At 39.0% G+C, this 25,111-nt stretch overlaps 1 protein-coding gene across 2 annotated transcripts in view; it reads right to left on the bottom strand.

Moving 5' to 3' along the window:
- The window catches only part of LOC124548783 (protein GPR107), a 185,598-nt gene that overhangs the window by 78,187 nt on the left and 82,300 nt on the right, over nucleotides 1–25,111 (bottom strand). The window contains exons 5-6 of one of the 2 annotated variants that reach the window (XM_047125195.1): nucleotides 13,977–14,062; nucleotides 9,556–9,660 (exon numbers count right to left, since the gene is read on the bottom strand). In XM_047125195.1, the coding sequence (XP_046981151.1) occupies nucleotides 9,556–9,660; nucleotides 13,977–14,062 (191 nt within the window). Of the gene's footprint in view, nucleotides 1–9,555; nucleotides 9,661–13,976; nucleotides 14,066–25,111 lie in introns of both variants that reach the window. The other variant, XM_047125194.1, reaches the window with a different exon arrangement.

Genomic DNA, 25,111 nt, shown 5'->3' with positions numbered 1-25,111 from the left:
CACTAGAGCGTATGCAGAAAGTGTATGTGTTGTCCTCAAGATCATCTTATTAATTGCATCTTCAGATGACTGTCTCTTCTAAACCCCTACTGGTGAGGGCTTATCCAGTGCAGCAGTCTGGGATCTTCTAATCTTGTGTGTAATAGTTTTGAAATACCTTGTTGAGAAGATTCAGAAGACAAATTGGTCTGTATGATTTTCATATCATTGGATCCTCGTCTTGTCATTTACTATTATCACCACTTCATCATTCTTTCATAGTGCAAAGTCCCTTCCTTGCATGAGACAATCGTACAGTTCACACAAGTAAATATCTAATTGGTTAGTAAAGCTTGTATTACTTGGCACAAATCCCATCCAGTCCTGGAGGTTTCTTCTTTTTCAGCCTTAAAATTATTTGCTTTTTCTTCTCATGCAAAGGGGTACACAAGCTTATTGTTCCTATAGTATTTCCATATCATTTTTCATAACTTACACTGATATTATGTCTCACCTTCTCCACCACCATCAGAAAAAAGTGTTCCCATTAGCATTAGCTGACTGTACCTAACTTCCTGTTACCATCAAACCATTTCTTTTGAGAGAGGACAAGAGTGTTGGGGCTTGTGTTTTCTCACAGTAAGTTTTGTATAGTATACCCCAGAGATTGGTTTCTAAGTTAGCATCCATGAATTGCTTCCAGTATTTCAGTTTTTTAACTCTTCCTTAAAACATTGACTAACATACTTGTAACTATGCAGCCTTTGGATTCCTTCTTCTTGGATCATGCTGCTTTGGTATAGCTTCCTGCCTCTTCTTGTTTCGCATCTTAATCTCTGCAGATCCTCCATTCACATTTGACATTGCTCCATAGGTTTGTGTGTTGTGAGGTGCATTCTATACCTGTAGACTTAGTTCCACAATGACTACTTCTAGTTGTCTTCCACAGCCACTAGAGGTTTAATACATTCTAGGTGACTATCCTTTAGCCTTAGCAGATACTCGTCGATCTCATCACTAAATTGAAAATACATGGAAACCAAGATGCAGCTCCCCTTTCCAGTTAACATTTCCACATTGATTAATTGTTCTGAACAATACTGTGATATAACTGCTTTATTAAATTCTATTATTGCTGCCATAGGACACTATGCTTGGGTGATTATATGGGCATTTACTGGCAACCTTTCCTGCTTTAGCATATATTTCTTAGAGACACACAGCATCTGCCTTCAATTCTTCTAGCTTCATGCAATACACCGGGACTTCTCATGGTATTAAGCTGTCCTACTTTTATTTCCATTAGGGATGATGGATATACATTACACAATCTGGCCATTCTTGTCTCTAATTCCATGCTACACAACCACGCACCATCACAAAGTGCTTGTACACTGTATCTAAGGAAAACCACTCATTTCTTCTGGCAGTAATCTATTTCAATAACTTCTCCAGTTTTTCCACTTCTGTTGCTAGATTGTTCACTATGAGATGGATTCCACTTCTGTTGGTATATTATTCACTTCGAGATGGATGCTATCTAGGAAATCAAATACAGGAAAAGTAACATATTTTCCTTTTGGGTGCATTTTCCTTACCAGATGTCTTAACGCTGCAGTATGTGTCACTGGCTCTCCCAGCTTAGTGAGTTGCACTGCATTCTCAATACTTTTATAACTCTGATACGGATCTGCTCCTGTCTGTTTTCTACTCCCTACTTCACTGCAGCAGGTGTTTGTTTCCTCTAAGTACTGACTCTGAGTCTTGTATATTGTTTATGTTGCAGATTCATATCCTGCATTGGCAGCAAATCATCTTTTATCACTGTAGGCAACACAGTACAATCCTCAGGTTGTGTGCTATCACACTCGAGATATAAATTACTCAGCTTCTGTCACCAAATCCTGCTCACCTGTATCACAATTATGTCACTCCTTGTTCAGCCTGTGATCTCCCTTCTCTGTTATACTTCATAGTTCTGAATTTTCACCAAAAACTTCTTTCCTATTTTTTCAAAGATGCATGAAGATCTACTTTGGTCTACATCACATGCTCTTTTCTATGGTACTTACTGCTCACATTCTGCAAGAAATTCTTCGCTCTTTTGGCATCCCTCCCACTCCTCCTCAATGGTGATTTGTGTCATTAGAGTCTACACTGTTTTCTAGTGTTATGAGATGCGTATAAATAATTTGTTCCTGAAATGTGCCTTGTTAGGAGGGCTTGATACATGTGACATTCATCTCTGTTCCCCGTGCACTTTTTACCCCTGTATTTGCATGGCACACATAATGCCACTTGTTTGCTTTTATTGCAGTCTTTTCTGCTGTTATCTTCTTCCACACAGTGTCCACAAATTACTACTTGTTTATCACAATGCTTTGCCAGACAACCAAGTTCTTGGCATCGAGCACGCCGCCTCGCTACTAGGTAGTCTTTTGTCAAAACCAAACGAAATCCAAGAAATAATCTCTGTCATTTAATGAGAGCTGTTCTATCTTCAGGTCTCACTTCAATAATTTGATGGACCACTTTTCTTCCAACTGATCCTGTCTTGAATCATGCTGTAAAGCCACTTTCAAAGCTTTCCTTGGTCACTTAATTTTCGAGGTTCTACATGTACATTGAAAGAAACTGATATAGGCATGTGTATTCAAATATAGAACATATAGAGGAGATACTGAGTCGCTGATAGGCACAACAAAAAGACTCTCACAATTAAAGCTTTCGGCCACGGGCCTTCATCACACACACACACACACACACACACACACACACAAAACCGCAATTCACACACACAACTTCAGTCTCAGGCAACTGAAACCACACTGCGAGCAGCAGCACCAGTGCATGATGGGAGTGGCGACTGGGTGGGGGTAAGGAGGAGGCTGGGGAGAGGGGGGGGGGGTATAGTATGGTGGGGGTAGAAGACAGTGAAGTGCTGCAGGTTAGACAGAGGGCAGGGGAGAGGTGAGGAGGGGGGAGAAGTAGCGGAAAAGAAGAGAAATAAAAAAGACTGTGTGTGGTGGTAGAATGACTGATCTGTAGTACTCGAACGGGTCTGTCAGCACCGACTTTGGGCTGTTGATGATGGGGAACATGTTGCCTGGTTTCAAATTGTATCGAGCAGATGGTCGTGTACAGGTATGGAGACAACCTCATGAAGCCATGGACCTACATGTCAGCAGAGGACTGTGGAGGCTCTGTAATGGTGTGGGGTGCGTGCAGTTGGAGTGATATAGGACCCCTGATATATCTAGATACGACTCTGGCAGGTGACAAGTACATAAGCGTCCTGTCTGATCACCTCCATCCATTCATGTCCAGTGTGCATTTCAATGGACTTGAGCAATTCCAGCAGGTTAATGTGACAACCCACACGTCCAGAATTGCTACAGAGTGGCTCCAGGAACACTCTTCTGAGTTTAAACACTTCTGCTGCTCACCAAACTACCCAGACATGAACATTATTGAGCACATCTGGGTTGCCTTTCAACATGCTGTCCAGAAGAGATCTCCACCGCCTCATACTCTTACGGATTTACGGACAGCCCTGCAGGATTCATGGTGTTGATTCCCTCCAGCACCACTTCAGATATTAGCGATATTATTTGAGTACAGGCCATGCCATGTTGTGGCACTTCTACACATTCACAGGGGCCCTACACGATATTAGGCAATTATACCAGTTTCTTTGGCTCTTCAGTGTATAATGTGTCTTTTAGTGTCTTTGCATCTGTAGCCTGTAGAATGTACACTGTCATCAAAGGGTTCTTCTTCTTTGGCTATTTACATATCAGTGTCTCCTGCACCTTTTCACTGATCATTATCCTTTCTGTGTCACTTTGTGTAATTGTTTGCATGTTGACTGCATTATTGGTTTGCTTGATCTTCATTATACAAATGTTCTCTTTGGTGGGGTTTATTAAAGTTATTAGTTTTAGTTGCACTACCTTTGAGTCTTCATTTGTACTTGTTGCGTTGTTTGCACTGCTGTGATTTTAGAACCAGATGCTGTTTTAGCTGCATCTCTACTGATGATGATGATGATGATGATGATGATGATGATGATGACGATTGGATTGTGGGGCACTCAACTGCGTGGTTATCAGCACCAGTACAATTTCCCAACCTTTTCTCAGTCCAATCTTGCCATGTGCATGAATGATCATGAAATAATGATGACAACACAAACACCGAGGCATCTCGAGGCAGGTGAAAATCCCTGACCCCGGGAATTGAACCCGGAACCCCGTGCACTGCATCTCTATGGGGCATAGTTAGCAATGCTCTTGCATGTATTTTCTCTGGTTTTTGTTGTGAATTTTCTCTATAACTATCGTTTTCTTTTTGTAGTTGTTACAACATGCCAATTAATAATGCCTACTCTCTCTCTCTCTCATTGTGCTATTTTCTTCTTTAATTGCGCTTTTAATCTGGCCTGTGTCATCTTTTGCCCAGATATTTTATTTTCATTATATACCATCAACTCTTTATTCCACTCTTGTATATTCACTTCGGCTTTATCAAATCAGACATGTCAGTGCTGCCATTCCTCTGCAAATTGCCATCCTGACTATATCTGTCTGCCCAGCCCAGAGACCAGAGAGAGAGAGAGAGAGAGAGAGAGAGAGAGAGAGAGAGAGAGAGGGGGGGGGGGGGGGGGGGGGGTGGACTTACACGAGTTGTAATGGCCTAGTGATATACTGGATTACTAAATAAATAATGTGGATATAACTGAGCTTTGTGTGATATTTCTACTGTAACTAATAATGAATAAAGAAGCACAGTATGAAAGGCAACAAAAGTTGGTCTTAAAAGGTAACTCTTCCAGCTTTATGGTAGTGACATAGGGGATGAGGTATGTGCTGGGGTCAAGAAAAACAGGTCTATTTAGAAATATCATAAAATATAAGAACAACTGGGTGCATCCAACAATTCGCTATGGATACATATTTTGTGAGTCTACCTCAGTATAGTTTTTAAGTGTTTGGTACATTTATTACATAACAATATTGTGTGAGAGTTTGCATTCTGTTCTGATGGGCAGCAGTAACAGTGATTGTTATGATTAACGAGTAGATATAAGAAAATTTTGCAATAATGCAAAATTAACACAATACTAGTTATTTCAGTGAAGTAACATGAAATCCATGATTTTTACAAGATACGTGCCTCAACGATACAGATAGACGTACTGTAGGTGCAACCACAACGGAGGGGTCTCTGTTGAGAGACCAGTCAAACGTGTGGTTCCTGAAGAGGGGCAGCAGCATTTTCAGTAGTTGCAGGGGCAACAGTCTGGAAGATTGACTGATCTTGCAACACTAACCACAATGGCCTTGCTGTGCTGGTACTGTGAACGGCTGAAAGCAAGGGGGAACTACAGCCGTAATTTTTCCCGAGGGTATGCAGCTTTACTGTATGGTTAAATGATGATGGCACCCTCTTGGGTAAAATATTCCAGAGCTAAAATAGTCCACCAGTTGGATCTCCAGGCGAGGACTACTCAAGAGGACGTTGTTATCAGGAGAATGAAAAACTGTTGTTCCACAGGTCGGAGCATAGGATATCAGATACCTTAATCGAGCAGGTAGGTTAGAAAATTTAAAAAGGGAAATGGACAGGTTAAGGTCAGATATAGTCAGGAATTAGTGAAGTTCGGTGTTAGGAGGAACAAGACTTCTGGTCAGGTGAATACAGGATTATAAATACAAAATCAAACAGGGGTAATGCAGGAGTAGGTTTAATAATGAATAAAAAAAATAGGAATGCGGGTAAGCTACTACAAACAGTATAGTGAACACATTATTGTGGCCAAGATAGATATGAAGCCCATGCCTACCACAGTAGTACAAGTTTATATGCCGACTAGGTCCACAGATGATGAAGAGATTGATGAAATGTACGATGAGATAAAAGAAATTATTCAGATAGTGAAGGGAGATGAAAATTTAACAGTCATGGGTGACTGGTATTCGATAGTAGGAAAAGGAAGTGAAGGAAGCGTAGTAGGTGAATATGGAATGGGCGTAAGGAATGAAACAGGAAGCCGCCTGGTAGAATTTTGCATAGAGCATAACTTAACCATAGCTAACACTTGGTTGAAGAATCATGAAAGAAGGTTGTATACATGGAAGAAGCCTGGAGATACTGGAAGGTTTCAGATAGATTATATAATGGTAAAACAGAGATTTGGGAATGAGGTTTTAAATTGTAAGACATTTCCAAGGACAGATGCGGACTCTGACCACAATCTATTGGTTATGAACTGTAGATTAAAACTGAAGAAACTACAAGAAGGTGGGAATTTAAGGAAATGGGATCTGGATAAACTGACAGAACCTTGACAGAACCAGAGGTTGTGGAGAGTTTCAGGGAGAGAATTAGGGAACGATTGACAAGAATGGGGGAAAGAAATATGGTAGAAGAAGAATAGGGTGCTTTGACAGATGAAATAGTGAAGGCAGCAAAGGATCAAGTAGGTAAAAAGATGAGGGCTAGTAGAAATCCTTGTGTAACAGAAGATATATTGAATTTATTTAATTAAAAGAGAAAATATAAAAATGCAGTAAATGAAGCAGACAAAAAGGAATACAAAGTCTCAAAAATGAGATCAAGAGGAAGTGCAAGCAGGGATGGCTAGAGGACAATTGTAAGGATGTAGAGGCGTATATCACTAGGTGTAAGATAGATACTGCCTGCAGGAAAATTAAAGAAACCTTTGGAGAAAAGAGAACCACTTGCATGAATATAAAGAGCTCAGGTGGAAACCCAGTTCTAAGCAAAGAAGGGAAAGCAGAAAGGTGGAAGGAGTATATAGAGGGTCTATCCAAGGGCGATGTTCTTGAGGACAATATTATGGAAATGGAAGAGGATGTAGATGAAGATGAAATGGGAGATATGATACTGCATGAAGAGTTTGACAGACCACTGAAAGACCTAACTCGAAACAAGGCCCCGGGAGTAGACAACATTCCATTGGAACTACTGACGGCCCTAACAAAAATCTACCATGTGGTGAGCAAGTCGTATGAGACAGGCGAAATACCCTCAGACTTAAATAAGAATATAATAATACCAATCCCAAATGAAGCAGTTCTTGACAGATGTGAAAATTACTGAACTATCAGTTTAATAAGTCATGGCTGCAAAATACTAACATAAGTTCTTTACAGACGAATGGAAAAACTGGTAAAAGCCGACCTCGGGGAAGATCAGTTTGGATTCCGTAGAAATGTTGGAACATGTGAGGCAATACTGACCCTACGACTTATATTAGAAAATAGAGCAAGGAAAGGCAAACCTGCATTTCTAGCATTTGTAGACTTAGTGAAAGCTTTTGATAATGTTGACTGGAATATTCTCTTTCAAATTCTGAATGGGGCAGGGGTAAAACACAGGGAGCGAAAGGCTATTTACAATTTGTACAGAAACCAGATGGCAGTGTTAAAGAGTCGAGGGGCATGAAAGGGAAGCAGTGGTTGGGAAGGGAGTGAGACAGGATTGTAGCCTATCCCCGATGTTATTCAAACAGTATATCGAGCAAACAGTAGAGGAAACAAAAGAAAAATTTGGAGTAGGAATTAAAACCCATGGAGAAGAAACAGAAACTTTGAGGTTCACCGATGACATAGTAATTCTGTCAGAGACAGCAAAGGACCTGGAAGAGCAGCTGAATGGAATGGACAGAGTATTGAAAGGAGAATATAAGATGAACAGCAACAAAAGCAAAACGAGGATAATGGAATGTAGTCAAATGAAATCGGGTGATGCTGATGGTATTGGATTACTAAATGAGATGTTTAAAGTAGTAAATGAGTTTTGCTATTAGGGGAGCAAAATAACTGATGATGGTCAAAATAGAGAGGATATAAAATGTAGACTGGCAATTGCAAGGAAACCATTTCTGAAGAAGAGAAATTTGTTAACACTGAGTATACATTCAAGTGTCAGGAAGTCATTTCTGAAAGTATTTGTATGGAGTGTAGCCATGTATGGAAGTGAAACATGGAGAATGAGTAGTTTGGACAAGAAGAAAATAGAAACTTTCGAAATGTGGTGCTATAGAAGAATGCTGAAGATTAGATGGATAGATCACATAACTAATGAGGAGGTATTGAATAGAATTGGGGAGAAGAAAAATTTATGGCACAACTTGACTAGAAGAAGGGATCAGTTGGGTGGACATATTCTGAGGCATCAAGGGCTCACCAATTTAGTATTGGAGGGCAGTATGGAGGGTAAAAATCATAGAGGGAGACCAAGCGATGAATACACTAAACAGATTCAGAAGGATGTAGGTTGCAGTAGGTACTGGGAGATGAAAAACCTTGCACAGGATAGAGTAGCATGGAGAGCTGCATCAAACCAGCCTCTGGACCGGAGACCACAACAACAACAACAACAACAACAACAACAACCCCAGACTGATATTAACTGACAGTTAAAATTGGTTAAAATTGCGTTTGTACTTTAATGTCTTCAAGCCTCAGGTTCATGTACAATCTTAAAATGACAGTTCATTTTCCAGAGAAGGAACTTTGATGTGACAATGAAAATAGCACCAGAATTGGGAAAAAAACAAATTTGTAAAAAAAAAGGACAGCAGCAAATCTGGTAAATAAAAACACCAAATTCAATAAACAAACCACCAAATTTAGACACAAAATATACTAAATATGGAAAAAAATCACACTGAATCTGACAAATACGACACCGAATTTTTCAATAAAATAATATCGAATTTGGCAAGAAAACTATATCCAATTTGGCAAGAAAACTATTTCCGATTCGGAAAGAACACAATAATGGATTTGACAAAAGAAAGACCACTGAGTTTGGCAAAAGAAAAACAATTGGACAAAAAAAAACCACTGAATTTAGCAAAAAAAAGTAACACCAAATTTGACAAAAAACACCAAATTTAGCAAAAAAGCACAATTAATGTGGCAAAAAAGGACACCAGATTTGATAAAGAAAATAACACTAAATTGGTAAACAATTACACCAAATCTAGTAAAAAGTTAACAATCAATCTAGCAAAAAAGATAATGAAGTTGTCAACCTTGCCAAAACAAGAATAACACATTTAGCAAAAACAGTAACTAATTTGGTAAAAATAACAATGAATCTGGAAATATAATACAAAATATGGCAAAAGATAACACTGTATTTTGCCACAAAATATAAAGATTTTTTCTGCCCTCTAAGTTTTATAATTGAGTTTATATAGAATTCATAGGGTAAGTTTATTGAACTAGTGTAAGTAGTACAGGTATTTACCCACCCTATCTCACTTATAAAAATGGCTCCGTGTTGTACCAAGTTGTAAACTTTACTTTTATTTGTAAGACTTATGCATTGATGGAAGAACATATTACTTCTTATTTACAACATACATCTTATTTCCCCATTTTTTTTCAGACTTTATGTTCATAATTACCTTAATTGCTAACAGTTTTCAACTCTTCAGTAATCTGTACCATACTTAAGGTACAAGGATCAATAATCAAAACATTAGTAACTTTATAATGTATTTTAAATTTCCATAATACTTCAAAATGTAAAACTTACTGTGAAATCTAAGCTCACTTTTGTACCTTCCTTGTAGTTTGCACAGTTATGAAAGTACAGATTGTACAATCCTTCATCACTCTCACTGGTCACACGCATAGAAAACTAGAAAAGAAAAGAATAAGAATTAATGACACAGCATGGACTGTGTGACATAACATTAACAATTACACTCTGAAATCTTCAGTATCATTAATAATAATAATAATAGAAACATTGCATTAATAACATTCACTGTTTGAACTATTCAAATTACTAAAAAAAAAAACATTTAAGACACAACAGAACTATTATACTAAATGGGACCTTACAGACTGGCTGTCTTTGGTTTTCTTCATACTTATAGAATTTGAAGGTCATTTCCTAAGGCAATATGACCCAAGTCTCAAACCAAATCAAAAAACTCACCATTAAAAATTTGAAGATTTCTGAGAGCTGTTAAGTATGAAAAATTTGTAATCCATTAACAAAGTTATTGGTGCACAGTGCAAAGAATGTAAGTCTGTGATTGCTAAAGTTGCTGGTTCATTTTGTTACTAGCACTAGCAACTTTTTTACTATTATTTAAATTCTATATTTGTTAAGAAACAGAAATGTTATTTAAGAAATGCTGAATCATAATTTAATTAAAAATTAAATATTTTTATGTTTAATCACTAATTGCATGAAAATAAATTAAACTTTGGTGCAAAAATGCAAAATGTCAGAAAGAAAAGAAAATACATTTGTTTTATTTCTGGAGAGTGAACAATATTATTGATTTATATAATATATTTTTCTGTTAACAATAAGAAATGCCGCATGTTTGTGTCAAATTTTAATTTACTTTCATATGATCAGCAATCAAAAATTATCTTTATGAAAACAATTATGATTCAATATATAGCCCTGAAATTGCCAGACTTTCATGCTACATGCTGGGTTACTGATGATGATAGTGATAGTTGACAAATGTTCTATACTTAACAAACTTGAATATCTTCTAATCTTCAAAGCCAATATTTATTTTTTCAATTGCATCATACTGTTTTAGGAAACTGATGTCTGGTTAATGATCTTCAATCCTATAACCACAAAAAAATTTTAAAGGATCAGTCTAGAAGGTCCCCTTAGTATGCAGACTTGTAAATTACTGTTTTAACTTGGGTGTGCCCAAATTAGGCCATTGGCAAACAACATACCATAATTTTACACCTTGCAGGATATTTTCAGTATTGCAACACCCTGCACTGTATCACATTGGTTTAATTCAAACAACATTAATTTATATGGTTACTGAATTTTGTAGTAAACCAGAATGTCTGTCTAGTGTGTCAAATTCTGGAGAAATGAGACTCTTCAACTTTCTTATGAACTGCGCATAAAACACTGTTTTTGAGAATGTGTTCTCTGATTAGAAGAGGCACATTTAGTTGCACACATTAGTTTTCTGATGCTAGGGCCAACTCCACATTGACACTGTCTATTCTCATAAGCTCTGCATAATGGGCTACGGTTGTCAGTTTCTGTATGGCTCTTATGGCAAGGGTAAAGGCAAGATTGCTCTGACTTGGAGATTCCTGTTCCATCTGTTGGAGAGCAGTAAAGTACAAAACTTACCGAAGCACAATTCTGCTCTCTATCAGCAATGGCAGAGTACGTTTTGGGCTCAAACTTCCTTTAATGCAGTGTTACAATATTGCTGAAACTTAATCCTACACTTACATAATTATAGATGAAAATATAAAGCTTGGAATATAATTAACCTGTTAAATTTTAAACTAAGAGGCGTTATTTCAGTACCTGTATATTTCGCAGAAGCAGGGCTATTGGTACACAACAAGAAACTAATGTATTCACCATGTATTGGCCATCTGTTTTCGAAACAACAATCATGTACCTTCCGTTTATGTTTGTGTAATACAGTTCAGTCCAAAGTAGTAGTTTATTGTGAGGTCAGGTAATTAAAAAAGTACAGCTGTGCACACAGAGTTTTGTTTAAGGGAAATTTCAGTTGACTGTGAAAGTTACAAAAATAAACAACCGAAGTGAATTATTAAAAACTCCATCCACCAACAGGACTCTCAGCGAAAAACTCGGACAAAAACCACTAAGTGGGCCATTCCAGATGGGCCACTCCTGAATCTGCATCTGCAGCATCAAACGAACTATTAATGCTACAAGGGTGGTTTGAAAAAGTTCTCGGAACGGAATAGAAAAAAAGTACTTACATCAGTGAAACTTTTTTTATTTTTCAATGTAGACTCCTTGTAGATTAATGTACTTGGTCCAGCGATGTTGCAGAACCTTGATTCCATCTCGAAAACGAGTTTCCTACAGACCTGCAAAATAGTTATCAACTCCGGCTATCAATTTTTCGTTTGAAGTGAATTTTCATCCGCCAAGAAAAATTTTCAGTTTTGGGAAGAAATGGAAATCTGATGGAGCCATATCAGGTGAATAAGGTGAGTGTGGCAACCTTAGTTCATGTAATTTTGCCATGCCGACAGCACGTGTGCGGGCGCTTGTCAAGAGTCGCGGCACCCATCTTGCAGATAATTTTTTCATTTCTATTTCTTCAGTTAAAATGTGATGATACCAATGATATCGGATGATATCTGGCAAGTGTGGGCAATTTTACAAACATTCAATCGGCAATCCTCCATGACCATTTTGTGCACTTTTGCAATGATTTCTGGAGTGGTGACACATTTTGGCCAACCGCTGCGCGGATCATCATCCAAGCTCTCCCGACCAAATTTAAATTCATTTTTCCACTTGGCAACAGTTGAATATGAAGGAGCAGTGCCCCCCAGCATTTTCTGGAAATAGGCATGAATGTCCTTTGCTTTCATATCTTTGTTTACAAATTACTTAATCACTGCTCGAATCTCAATTTTTCCCATCTTTGCAAATCACTTTGACGGAACAACAACAGAGCTAAGACACCACCACAGCTCTCTTCGAAGAGCACTGACATGGCACGTGTTTACAGGCAACAATACAATAAATATCACGTGAACAACTAGTTGTGCTGGCCTCTTGTGGTGATTCTGAGAACTTTTCAAACAACCCTCGAAAGGTGATTCTGAGAACTTTTCAAACCACCCTCGTATAAGTTCAATGAGAAAATTTACCAAAAGAACAAATGCATTTATAGAACGAGATTTTCACTCTGCAGCAGAGTGTGCACTAATATGAAACTTCCTGACAGATTAAAACTGTGTGCCGGACCAAGACTCGAACTCAGGACATTTGCCTTTCATGGGCAAGTGCTCTACCAACTGAGCTACACAAGCACGACTCATGATCCGTCCTCACAGCTTTAATTCCGCCGGTACCTCAACTCCTCCCTTCCAAACTTGACTGTGAGTTCACATACCCTGATAAATGGGCAACCGTGCTTTATAATAAAAAAGCACACTTCAGGATCAACCTCTCCATCATGCATAGACCACAACAGCCAGTTGCAGAATGACGTGAGGCAACATGATCTGAATTGACCATTCAACACACTAGCTAAACGGCACATTTTTTTAGGCTTCTTGACAAGGCCACTTGTAACTCATCCAGTTCAGTTAAAACTGATATGCCACATGTAAATGTCTGAAGAATAGGCCAGAGCCTATGCAGCAATTGGAGTTTACCTCTTCAGTACCAGCACCCACCTAACACCAAACAGAGTGGTTGCATTATATGTGAAACAGCCTCTTTTGTATGCTGCAGTGTGCATACAAGATCTGTCACCGAAACTGAGAGGTGAATGCACTTGACTGCCATGAGGAGGCTCATGTTCATTTCCTGGTACCATCAGAGACTTTTCCTTGTGGCATGACTGGAATGGGTCCAATCAGTCTTGTGGTGCCACCTGAGGAGCTACCTCAATGAGAGGTTATGACAACCAAGTCTGGAAAGCCAATAACATCTACAACACCTGGGAGAGCAGCGTGCTGACCCCATGTCCTTCCATAACACAACTGAATGATGCTATATAGCTGAGGAAAACATTTTGGCCAGTCAGCATTGCGCAGTCCTCTGGACTTGAAAGTGTAGGCTTTCTTTTTTTCCCTTTTTTTTATGGTACATACATGGAGTCGACTGAGTTCTTCAGATCCATATTGTGTGTTTAATTAAATTTTCACACAGCCAAGATAGACATAGGAGATATATATAGCACTGTCATTAAATTACGGTAACTTCATGATATTGCAATAAATTGATAAATTTATCAAAGTACACAAGAGGTAGACAAGAGAAAGGAAGAAAGGAACTATCTCATACTTTAGAATTTATCAGCATTTTTAACAAAGTGAAGAATTACTGTGCATTATTTTCATTGGTGTGCATTAATTTCACTTTTTAATTTACAGGTTTTCTCCCTTTTTAATGTGACATTTAGCTTTTTTCTGTTATTATATTAGTAGTCAGCCCATAAAACTCACATTAGCATTGTAGTAATTCTCATTCTCCCGAGTCTGAACAGTCAAGTTGAAGCTCTGCTGAACACAACCTCCAGATGGTGTACTAGCTGCTGAAATGTAAAATGACACAACAGAAATTACATAAAGATAAGTATTCTATGAACAAGAATTTATAAATGTTGCTTTTCAATGCAATTCATCTAGTTCTAAACAGTAGAAAGTTTTGATACTACTGAATAAAAGGGCAGTTGAAATTAAGATTATATTTACACATTCATGAAGCATTTTTCTTTGTGCTTGTTAGATGGTAATGCCTTCATATCTCTTTCTAAACATCAGCAAAATTGTTCAAACGGCTCTGAGCGCTATGGGACTTAACATCTGAGGTCATCAGTCCCCTAGACTACTTAAACCTAACTAACCTAAGGACATCACACACATCCATGCCCGAGGCAGGATTCGAACCTGCGACCATAGCATGGTTCGGGACTGAAGCGCGTAGAACTGCTCAGCCACAGTGGCTGGCAAACATCAGCAATCATACTACTTCTGCACGTTAGCCACTTAGGTAAATATACAGGAAATTTCAAGGAATAGTGACTCTAGATGCACTTGAATAATTTAATGTGTCTTCTAAAATGCCCTCTAAATACACAGCACCATTAATGAAAAATATTTTTACATGGACACAAATTCTAATGAGTAACAAAACTTTGTTTTTTTTGTTTTTTTTTTTTTCGCTTTCTTTCTGTCAGTTCTCTCTGCATATTAAGTGTGTAATACTTCACATCACTACAGTGAAGCAACAACAAAAACTGCCATTGCAATAGAAAGAAAATATATAGACCCCATAATAAAATAAAAGCAACTGCAATTGAGCAATTTAGTTAAGCAAATGGATTACTTCAGAACACCTACGATAATTCTTTCTTTGGCTGTTACTACATGTATTAATTATAGGCTAGTTCAGGTAACGCTCTCTCCAGTAATCATGTTTCATTTTCACTCACAAAATTATAAAGCATTGCACCTAGATATTAATTAGCACTTTACTTACTAGATTAAACTATTTCACCCAGGTTCCATTTACAGTAGTGTTATAGTAAATTGACAAAGAGCATTGTAAAAACAATATTTTGCAATACACAGAGGCAAGTTCATAAATTATTTCTGATCTCCGCTGTACTACGTGATTGTATATAATTTTCTAACTTGGTAAATTTCGTGAATTTTTACAACCTATCTTAAGGAGAAATTGGATCCAAAATCCTATTATGTTTATGAGGTGTAAGGGAAGTTTTTTAACTCCCTTTAATTGGACAAAGAAAGGGGAATGTATGTTTGTTTATTTATCTATTTCCTGTCCTTATATGAGACTAATCTGGAAAGTAAGTTTACAAGAATTTTCCGAAGAACAAAAAATGAATTTATTGTAATAAAATGTACGTGCATTGTAGTATAGGTCTTGCATTATTTTTCCACATAATCACCGTTTACCTCAATACATTTTGTCATCCATGGGATGTGTTTTTTGATTCCTGTGTCATAGACATCTCCTGCCAGTTCTTCACTTTGATTTTCACCCGTCGTCGTCAGACAGGTATTTTCCATAGAGGTGTACCTTCAATTTAGTGAACAGATGATAGTTACTAGGTGCGAGGTCTGGGGTATCAGAGGGGCGGCTTAAAACATCCCAATCAAATGAAGTCAACAACTCCTGTGTTGCATGAGCAGTGAGGATACCCATTGTCATAAAGGGATAAACTCCTGTTGTCAACATTCTGCGACGTTTGTTTCGTATGGCTCTGCGAAGTTTCTTCATGGTATCACAATATCTTGCAGCATTTATTATTTCACTTCTTTCCAAAAAAGCAAAGAGCAGAACCCATTTTCTGTCCCAAAACAATGAACCATGATTTTCCTCACCATTTGCCGAATTTTAAATTATTTGGTTGAAGGAGAATGAGTATGGTGCCACTGCATTGATTGTATTTGCTCTCAGGAGTATGGTGATAAGTCCAATTTTCATCTCCTATCACTATGGAGTTGAGAAAAGCCTGACCTTCAGCCTCAAAATGGTCAGTGTTCATTTTCTGTGCTTTGGTAAGTATTTTGGGCACCCAGATGCACACAACTTGCGATAATTTAGTCAGTCAGTTACAATTTCATGAACAACAGTTCGTGAAATGTTTGGACAAACTGCACACAGATCATCAATTGTTGAATAGCGATCAGAGAGTAGATGTTCTTCAATTTTCTGCACCACATCATCAGTCACAACAGACAGCCTTCCGCTTCTGTTTTCCTCATGAATTTCCGTTCTTCCAAAATTGAAAATCCGTATGCATTTCGTCACATGCTGTCTTGACATTATGTCCTCTCCATAAGCTGAAACAATTTTGTGATGAATGGCAGCAGCATTTATGCCCTTAGCATTTAGGTAGCGATTTACAGCACACACTGAACTTGGCAGGGGCCATAATGAGAACGCTCAATTCTAACAGTCTCCACAACACTAATTGACGAGCTACTAATTGTTTGGAATGCTTGTTCGTTCTGCTGGCTTCCTGCCACACAGCAGCGTTACCAACTTCCCCTATGGACATTTCCTGCTAAAGTTACATGCCCTGTAACCTTACTCTCCGGATAACCCCCGTAAAAATCAGTGGACATAGTCAGAGCTTTAGTTTACAAGCCTGCTGAGATACAAAGCTGTACTAACTGTCTCTTACCAATAAAAGATACAGGTATGCGCTGATATAAAAAGTAGGGATCAAAAATTATCAGTTTTCTGTTACAAAAACAAGCTTATGGCTTTATACATTAACGGCTAAGTAATGAAGTTAACGATATTGGTCTGCAGTTTATTATGTTAGTTTTTATGCTTTTCTATACATTGGCAGCATTATAGCTTGAAATCTTCTGCTGAAGAACAGCATTTCTCTATTAACATGTGTTTCAGTTTATTCTTCAAGATATTAAATTAGCTATCTTAAAATCAGGTGTTAGTCACTTTTCACTCCTCAGTGTGTTGCTGTTATTCACATTACTGTTCATCACATTATGTTCTGGATTTAGTTTCACGTGGTAAGTAGTTTATATTTTCTGAAAATTTCTCTGCAACACTCTCTCTTGTTTACCTTACCTACCACTCTTATTGCCCTCCCTTTATGTTATTTTATTTCATTTACTTATTTATTTTTTGTTTTCTAGAAAGTCTGTAATCCAGAAAGCAGGCTTTCCACATTACAAAAAGAAATTAAAAAAATCTCGATACTGTTCTGCAGATGCAGATTTATCAATGTGAAACATATTTGCTTTAAATTATCGTGGTTCAGGGAGGCTGAAATCCATTTTAAAAAATTCATGTTTGTACTGACTTTCTTACAAATATGACCTATTTGCTCTTCCATGGCAGGTGTTTGTGAATAATTATTTCCAAAAATGTTTGTTTATTTGTGTAGCAGAATAACAATGAAGGTGTAAAAGGAGTAACAATTATATTTAGATTATAGTTAAGCAGGAATAGCTTTGTCACTGTCTTCTCTTTATTTACAAATAGCATGTTCGCAGTAAGGTAAGCTGACAGAATTCTGTAATTGATTTCACTACTGTTGGCAGCATTATGCATAGGATATATCATCCACATACATATTACAACCTTGCAATTTTGGGATTCAATTAAATCATTAATATACACAAGGAACAGAAAAGTCCTAATATAAGTGTACTTCCTTGAAGTATGCCATGTTGATGTATCCTTTAGGTTGATTCAGCTGCTATCAACTGTTCCTATCTTTTACAAATTAGCTTAACAGCTAGCTAAAAAAATGGCTCTGAGCAGTATGAACGGCTAGCTACTCAAATTGGTGGTACTAATGTGCACTTCGTACAACTGTTTCAACATCATGATTGGACGCATCTTAATGCTGCTATTGGCATGTTAACATGGGCTGGGGAAGGTGCTGATGACGGAGGCATGGCTCACGCTTCAGTGGTGCCAGCTGAGTCTATCAATAGATTAGGTTTCATTGGCATGGCCTGCACCTCAATAGGTATGGGAAGGGGAGGCTGGCAAAGCTTACAGGTGTCAGTGTAGTGGGCAGTGGAGGCATCAATCATGGAAAAATTCCTGTAGTAGTTGGTGTTAGATCTGCACCTTTTTTATATTGAAGTCAGCTGATAGGTATCCTTGCTTAAAGGCAGGCCCTCTAAGCAATCTCCTTCAAAGGAGGCCAGATATCCAAGTAGTGAAGGAATTAGCATATTTCATCAAAATGTAAGAAATATTAGAGATAAAATGAGTGAACTGCTCATAGATGTTGACTCTGACATTATTGGTATGTCAGGGCACCACTTGAATAATTTGACAATTCATAGGCTTCCTTTACCAGGATACAGATTAGCTCACTGTTTTCCAAGGAGTTCTTTGCGGAGTGGGGGAGTGGTTATGTAAGTAAAAACCAGTATTCCATTTGAGTCCGTAGACGTATCTCTGCCCTGCGCTGAATAGGTATTTGAATGTTTTGCGGGGACAGTTGAATTTAGTGAAATTAAACTTCTAATTGTTCTTCTTTATAATCCCCTGATTCTGACTTCAGAGCATTTCTTCTCAAGCTAGAGAGGGTTCTTGGTTCACTTTATAGAAAGTATCAAAAATTAGTTATATATGGTTACTTCAATATTAATTTTGTATGCAATTGTGCACAAAAAAGGATTTTGGAAGATCTCCTAAATTCATGTGATCTGATGCAGACTGCATTTTTTCCAGCTACAGTGCAGAGGAACAGTAGCACAGCCATAGACAATATTTTTATTCATTCTTCATAACTACATGGGCATTCTGTTAATTAAAGGGCACATGGCCATTCAGACCATGATGCACAAATTTTAACACTAAAAATTTTTTGTACTCAAACAATTGTTATATATACTCAAAAATTATGAAGAGAAGCTAATCCAATGGCAATACAGATTTTTTAAACCTCGTTAAGGAACAAGAGTGGCAGGATGTTTGTACTGCCGACAACATAGATGACAAATATAATGCTTTCCTTAACACATTTCTCATGCTCTTTGAAAGTCGCTTTTCACTAGAATGATACGAACAGGGTACAAGCAACAAAAAGCAGCCTGTTTGGCTGACTAGTGGGATAAGGATATTACGTAGGGAAAAGTGGGAATTACATCAAAACGTTAGAAGTAGTCACAAACGAGAGTACAGTACTGTAAGGCACTTAAAAACATTGTTAGGAAGGCAAAGAGTTACGTGGTACACAAATAGAATAGCTAATTCTCAGGATAAAGTGAAAACCATATAGTTGGTCATGAAGGAAGTGTCTTGTCAGCAGCACAATGTCAACGAAATAACGTTAGTTCGTGGTAAAAATATTTGTGTTACTGATAAGTCAGATATATGTACAGTATTTAAGAATCACTTTCTGAGCACTGCCGGTGAGTTACATAAAAACTTAGTTTCTACAGGGAATCATACAACTCTCTTGGAAAATGCCTTTCCGAGACTAATGTCTGAAGTACTCCTCTGTGATACTGTTATGACACAGAGTAATACAGATTCCAAGTTATAAAATTTGTAACTGACTTTGAACACCTTAACGTAAGATAGGCTGGTTATGCCATGATTAGTGGCAGACCAGGAAGCACGGTGATGCACGACAGACAGGCAGCACAGTTGCAACTCTGCAGTAGCTGCGTGAGAGACAGCACACACAGCAGGAAAACAGAAAACGACAGTGACTAAGTAAAATAACATGTACGCTCGATCGCCCACGGGGTGCAACAACGAGCAATAGTCATGGCTAGGGAAAACACTCATAGCTGTTAATGGAGAATTAAAGCAAGGTAGCAGAATAATGGGCCCACATGCAGACATCACTAGTATACCGCACGTCACAGAACTATGGAGAGAGCCATCTGCGGTGGCTGTGCGGTTCTAGGCGCTGCAGTCCGGAACCGCGGGACTGCTACGGTCTCAGGTTTGAATCCTGCCTCGGGCATGGATGTGTGTGATGTCATTAGGTTAGTTAGGTTTAAGTAGTTGTAAGTTCTAGGGGACTGATGACCTAAGATGTTAAGTCCCATAGTGCTCCGAGCCATTTTTGAACTATGGAGAGCTCTTTAAATACCAGCCCCAGCTCCAAGTAGAGGAGAACAGTTCAGGTCAATGGGAACAATGGAGTCCGTGTCGACGACATCCCGTTCCATGACCATGTAGTTTTAGTAAACCTTGTCTCAGATCAACCAGTGCAGTAGCAGTCAGCAGTGCATTGCCACAAAGCTGAACTCCGCTGATGAACTTCATGCTGTGTCACACCAACCACTACTGATGGGAGAGCTAATGAACCACCAGCAGCAGTGCAATATCAGGTGCTGTACTCTCTGAGTGTGGGACGAAAGACAATGACCAGGATTCCTGGCAGACCACCATACGGTACGCCTAAGCACCTCCGGCTGTGGGGCCTACCCAGCCAGCAGTACTGAGTTCAACGCCTGCCGCCTACATCATTCCATGGATGGGGTGGTACAGGGAAGAAGAGGCATGGAGTGGGATCGAATACACTCCCTCAGCCGGTAGCTGCCATCCATGCTGTACTAGGTTGGGCTAAGCATCCGTATCGACGCAAGAAAAACTATGTCTCACTAGGACACAGGGGCAAGGACTGGCGCGCGTCTGACACCAAGAGTCTGTCCATGACCACGGCAGGAGAAAACTACAGCAAAAAGTGCACCACCCTTGTAAAAGTTGGCAAAATAAAAAATTCACTGAATAATCATGTTTTCTTAGTGCCACGAGCACTTCCAGATGATTCCTGACATCGTGCAAAGGCGTCATCCTCTTGGCCCCTCTGTAAATCAGCGTCAGAAGTGTCAACTCCGCTATTTTCATCTGAAGTTGTGCATCAGAGGTGCTCCACCTCAATGCTTTCAGGAGATCACTGTAGCGAGAATTCAGCCTTCTTAGCAGTAACTGCAAAGTGGTGAGCATCACAAAAACATTTTTCTTGTTCTGGTGGCTATGTCATAGTCTGAGTTTGTAGAAGGCATATCTTCTCATCATTATTTTAGTAGTATTTGGATATGGGATGGAGGAAATAGAAATTCTACATAACAGTATTTGTAAGTTGTCTTCATTAGCATGTGTCACAAGTTCACTGACCCGCAGCTGTGTGAAGCTATCACAGAACATAGTGATATTGCTTGGTCACACAATATAGTCGTGGTCACAAAAAGTCAGTTGATGGCATAAAAAAAAAACAGATTTTGTAGCGACTATCGATTTTTAAATGCACAAACTACAATGAATGCATATCCAATCCCTAACATTACAGATTCATTAGACAACCTAGGAAATTGTAAGTATTTTTTAACGATAGACATTCGAAGTGGTTACCACTAGCTAGAAGGGTTTCAAGAAAATAGACATAAAACTGCATTCACCACCAATTCTGGACACTACCAACATCGGAGAATGACGTCCTGCTGGAAGAATGCTCCTAATGCTTTTCAAAGGTTACTGGATCGTGTCTTTCTTGGTTTAAAGCCCTAAATTTTTTTGGTCTACCTGGATGATGTAATAGTATATTCAAAAGCAATGGAAAAGCACATTAAAAGTTTAAATGAAATGAAACTTCCTGGCAGATTAAAACTGTGTGCCCAACCGAGACTCGAACTCGGGACCTTTGTCTTTCGCGGGCAAGTGCTCTACCAACTGAGCTACCGAAGCACGACTCACGCCCGGTACTCACAGCTTTACTTCTGCCAGTATCTCGCCTCCTACCTTCCAAACTTTACAGAAGCTCTCCTGCGAACCTTGCAGAACTAGCACTCCTGAAAGAAAGGATATAGCGGAGACATGGCTCGGGACCTTTGCCTTTCGCGGGCAAGTGCTCTACCAACTGAGCTACCGAAGCACGACTCACGCCCGGTACTCACAGCTTTACTTCTGCCAGTATCTCGCCTCCTACCTTCCAAACTTCACAGAAGCTCTCCTGCGAACCTTGCAGAACTAGCACTCCTGTTTAGTAGGTTATGAGCAGCATGTCTTACTTTAAGTGTAGAGAAATGTCATTTTCCAAGAGCAATGTATCTAGGGCATATTATTACAAGAGAGAGAGTCAAAACAGATCCGAGATTTATATCAGCCATATGTGACTTTCCAGTGCCAAAGACTAATAAGCAACTGCAATCTTATCTTGGTTTATGTAATTACTATCATAAATTTGTAAAGGGTTTTGCTGAATTGCATGACCATTAACCAGGTTGCTTAAGAAAGGAGCTGGTTTCCAATGGTCACCACAGTGTCATGAGGCTTTTGAGAAACTTACGAAAATTTTAGTGTCAGATCCTGTGTTAGTGTTTCCTGATTTTGAACATGAATTCATACTGGCATGTGACACACCTTAAATCGTGTTGGGTTGTGTATTAAGTCAAAATATAAGTGGAAATGAACATTCAGTGGCATATGCCTCCAGGCGGTTAAATAAAGCAGAAACAAATTATTCCACAACAGAGAAGGAAATGCTAGCTATCGTATATGGAATTTCATACTTTTGTTGTTATTTGTATGGTAGGAAATTCAAAGTCATTATGGACCATGCTTCCCTCAGTTAGTTGGTTACTAGGGTTAAAGGATCCATCAAGCCGACTGGTGAGATGGGCACTGAAATTAAGTAAATTTGATTATGAAGCGATTCATAAATCGGGAACTTCAACTAAAAATGCTGACACGTTAAGCAGAAAGGTTGCAGCTTTACAAATAATAGGTTTTCATCAGACGGACTGGATAAAGGTAAACTACCTGACAGAGAGTGCACCTTGTTTTGCAGGCAACTACAGTTTGAAATACGAGAATGCTTGCTATGCACAACTACAAAGTGCAGACGACATATTGTCGTTCCTGCAGTGCTGAAGTAAGAAGTGTTACATCACACCCATGACCATGTTTTATCAGGTCACGGAGGTAAACATACAACAGATCAACGAGTAGCTGAAAGATTCTGGTGGAAGACACATCACAATGATGTAGCACAATATGTAAAAACTGTATTCTATGCACACAACGATCAGATTTAAGTCATCAAAAGATTGAGTTATAACGACTACCTGAAGCATATAGATCATTTTCTTTTTTAGGATTAGGCATTGTGGGACCTTTTAACAAAATACCTGCTGGGAACAAATACGTTTCAACAATTTTGGAGCATTTTTCACATTATCTGGTTATGGTAGCTATTCCTGATTAGAAGGCTAGTACAGTACCACAAGCAATGGTGAAAAATTGGCTATGTAAGTACAGTATACCTGAAACTATTATTACAGATCAGGGAAAAATTTTTGCATCTGAACTGCTGAAACAACTATGTCAGTTATTACAAATTAAGAAGTTACCTACCAGTCCATTTCATCCTCAAGCAAACGGGCGAACCGAACGAGTTCACCATACGTTTTCTAAGATGTTGAGTCACTATGTTGATTCACAGCATTTAAGTTGGGACGTCTATTTGAGCCTAGTCATCTGTGTCTACAATGCAAAGTTAATTCTGGAACAGGTCTCTCGCCATACAAAGTTATATATGGTAGGAAAATGCCATCATCTTTCGATGTGCTCCAACATAAACTGGGTCCACAAGATGAACCAGTGAAAAAATTTGCAAAAAAGTTAAAGAAATTTGGAAAATGGTGAAACGCACCAATGGGCACAATATTTCGGCAATCGGGCATGTCACCACCATCAGCAAAACATTGTGCCTGTTGAACAGTATGAACCAGTAGTACACCCATGGACTTTCCAATCAATCAACAAATATGCCTGGAGAAACTGAAGAATCACATTGCAGTGGATTATTGATGACGGACTTCATTAGTGAATATATCTATTATCACAATACAATTAAAATGCCTAGCTCCTTATACAGGTACCAACCTGATCAATATGGCTGAACACCACATACACTATGTGATCAAAAGTATCCGGACACCTGGCTGAAAATGACTTACAAGTTCGTGGTGCCCTCCATTGGTAATGCTGGATTTCAATATGGTGTTGGCCCACCCTTAGCCTTGATGACAGCTTTCACTCTCACAAGCATACATTAAATCAGGTGCTGGAAAGTTTCTTGGGGAATGGCAGCCCATTCTTCATGAACTGCTGCATTGAGGAGAGGTCGGTGAAGTCTGGCACGAAGTCAGCATTCCGAAAGATACGAAAGGTGTTCTATAGGATTCAGGTCAGGACTCTGTGCAGGCCAGTCCATTACAGGGATGTTACTGTCGTGAAACCACTCTGCCACAGGCTGTGCATTATGAACAAGTGCTCGATCGTGTTGAAAGATGCAATCACCATCCCTGAATCGCTCTTCAGCAGTAGAAAGCAAGTAGGTGCCTAAAACATCAATGTAGGCCTGTGTTATGATAGTGCCATGCAAAACAACAAGGGGTGCAAGCCCCCTCCACGGAAAACATGGCCACACCATAACACCACCACCTTCGAATCTTAGTGTTGGAACTACACGCACTGGCAGATGACGTTCACTGGGCATTCGCCATACCTACACCCTACCATTGGATGGTCACATTGTGTACTGTGATTCATCACTCCACACAACATTTTACCACTGTTCAATCATCCAATGTTTATGCTCCTTACACCAAATGAGGCATCATCTGGCATTTACCGGCATGATGTGTGGCTTATGAGCAGCCGCTCGACCATAAAATACAAGTTTTCTCACTTCCCGCCTAACTGTCATAGTACTTGTAGTGGATCATGATGCAGTCTGAATTCCTGTTGATGGACTGGATAGATGTCTGCCTATTACACATTATGACCCTCTTCAACTGTCGGCAGTCTCTGTCAGTCAACAGACGAGGTTGGCCTGTACGCTTTTGTGCTGTACGTGTCCCTTCATGTTTCCACTTAACTATCTCATCTGAACCAGTATACCTAGGGATGTTTGGGAGAGTGGAAATCTCCCATACAGATGTATGACACAAGTACTACCCAATCACCTGACCACTTTCAAAGTCTGTGAGTTCCGCAGAGTGCCCCATTCTGCTCTCTCACGATGTCTAATGACTACTGAGGTCGCTGATATGGATTATCTGGCATTAGATGGAAGCATAGTGCATCTAATACG

This window comes from Schistocerca americana, chromosome 1 (assembly GCF_021461395.2).
Source record: "Schistocerca americana isolate TAMUIC-IGC-003095 chromosome 1, iqSchAmer2.1, whole genome shotgun sequence".
Taxonomy (NCBI): Eukaryota; Metazoa; Arthropoda; class Insecta; order Orthoptera; family Acrididae; genus Schistocerca; species Schistocerca americana.
Note: the sequence above shows the minus strand (reverse complement) of the source record. Positions and strands in the feature narration are given on the sequence as shown.